Genomic DNA, 1232 nt, shown 5'->3' on the forward strand with positions numbered 1-1232 from the left:
TATGCTTCCTCAACATCAGTCATGGACGATGAAGACGGAGAGTGACGCTACACGATACCTGGATGTGGATGTGCAGGCTGAGGTGCTATGGGGGCCTGCCTGGGTTGGATGGCCACAAGATTGGAACGTGTCTGAGAGTCGGCCATTGCGTCGAGGTGGCTTTTATGAGAGGAAGGTAAGACTTTCTCAATTAGCGAGTGCAGAGGATGAAGCCGACGCCACCATGCGCGCCGCGTCATCACCGGCTTCCATCCAATCGACCGACCGCGATCCGCCCCCATCGACGACACTCTCGCGCACACTCGCTCCATCACTCGATCCTCACGCTCACAGCCACATCTGGTGTTCACGCCGAGTCGCCAACTTGCTCTGCACTGACGCACGCATCTCTGCGCGAGCTCTCACAGTCGACGTTTATCGCTCTCCCTCGGGCACTCGGACTGGCATTTCATGGGAAAGCTAAGCCGGCCGTGGCGCGACGACGACGTACTCCCGTGCCCTTCCTCACTGCAAGCGGCACGGTCGGCGGCTCGTGGGATGAGAAGGATCCAGAGGCGCACCGCATCAGCAAGTGTAGTAGGAAAGGGTTCAGCAGGCAGGGCGAGAGGCGGCGATGGCGCAAGGTGCGTATTCAACGATGGCCTTCGCATAGACGTCCTTACCCAGGTGCGACGGTTGCGCCACCAGAATCGTTGGCTAGGCAGGCGGCTCAGCTGCCGACGCACGCACTCCTCTCACTTTGCGGGCTCGCTCCCGTGTACCATCGGTCGTCCGTCGCTGCCACGGTTCACTCATGGCCTCACCGGTCCAAGGTACGTCACTGCACGCTATTTAATCTCATTCCCGACTCCCTTTGTCCACGAAATATATTTCCTCCATCCCATCTTCCGATATGGCCTGAAAACATACGCGACTCGCCACGTGAGCTCACGCTGTGCCCGCCGGTCCATGACTTACCTTGCGAAACGTCAGCGTGCATGTCTGCGCAGGCGAACGTGAGTGCGGTGTGCAGCGCATGTGCAGACGAGACCTACAGAGCGATGTCCTCGGCGCGCCGGGGATCTTGCAGTCCGGTGGTCCGTGTTGGTCTTCGTTGGCTTTGCGGAGCGTGATCTTCGTTTGAGTGGTCGGACGGAGCGACCACGGTCTGCGTCGTACGAGGCCAGGATGTCTGAAGAGAATGCTGTGATCATGAACGGCAACTGAATCCGTGCGGACGGTGCTTACGGCAA

General features: G+C 59.4%; 1 protein-coding gene across 1 annotated transcript; it reads right to left on the reverse strand.

The window, feature by feature from the left end:
* Nucleotides 1-857: 857 nt before the first annotated feature.
* LAESUDRAFT_733136 (uncharacterized protein) lies at nucleotides 858-1171 on the reverse strand (the record flags this gene model as incomplete). Its single annotated transcript, XM_040910398.1, has 3 exons — nucleotides 858-897; nucleotides 958-981; nucleotides 1035-1171. Coding segments are annotated over 2 exons (150 nt in total), but the record flags the coding sequence as incomplete, so codon positions are not given.
* Between the last annotated feature and the right edge of the window lie 61 nt (nucleotides 1172-1232).

The sequence above is a fragment of the Laetiporus sulphureus genome (genome assembly GCF_001632365.1).
Source record: "Laetiporus sulphureus 93-53 unplaced genomic scaffold LAESUscaffold_379, whole genome shotgun sequence".
NCBI lineage: Eukaryota > Fungi > Basidiomycota > Agaricomycetes > Polyporales > Laetiporaceae > Laetiporus > Laetiporus sulphureus.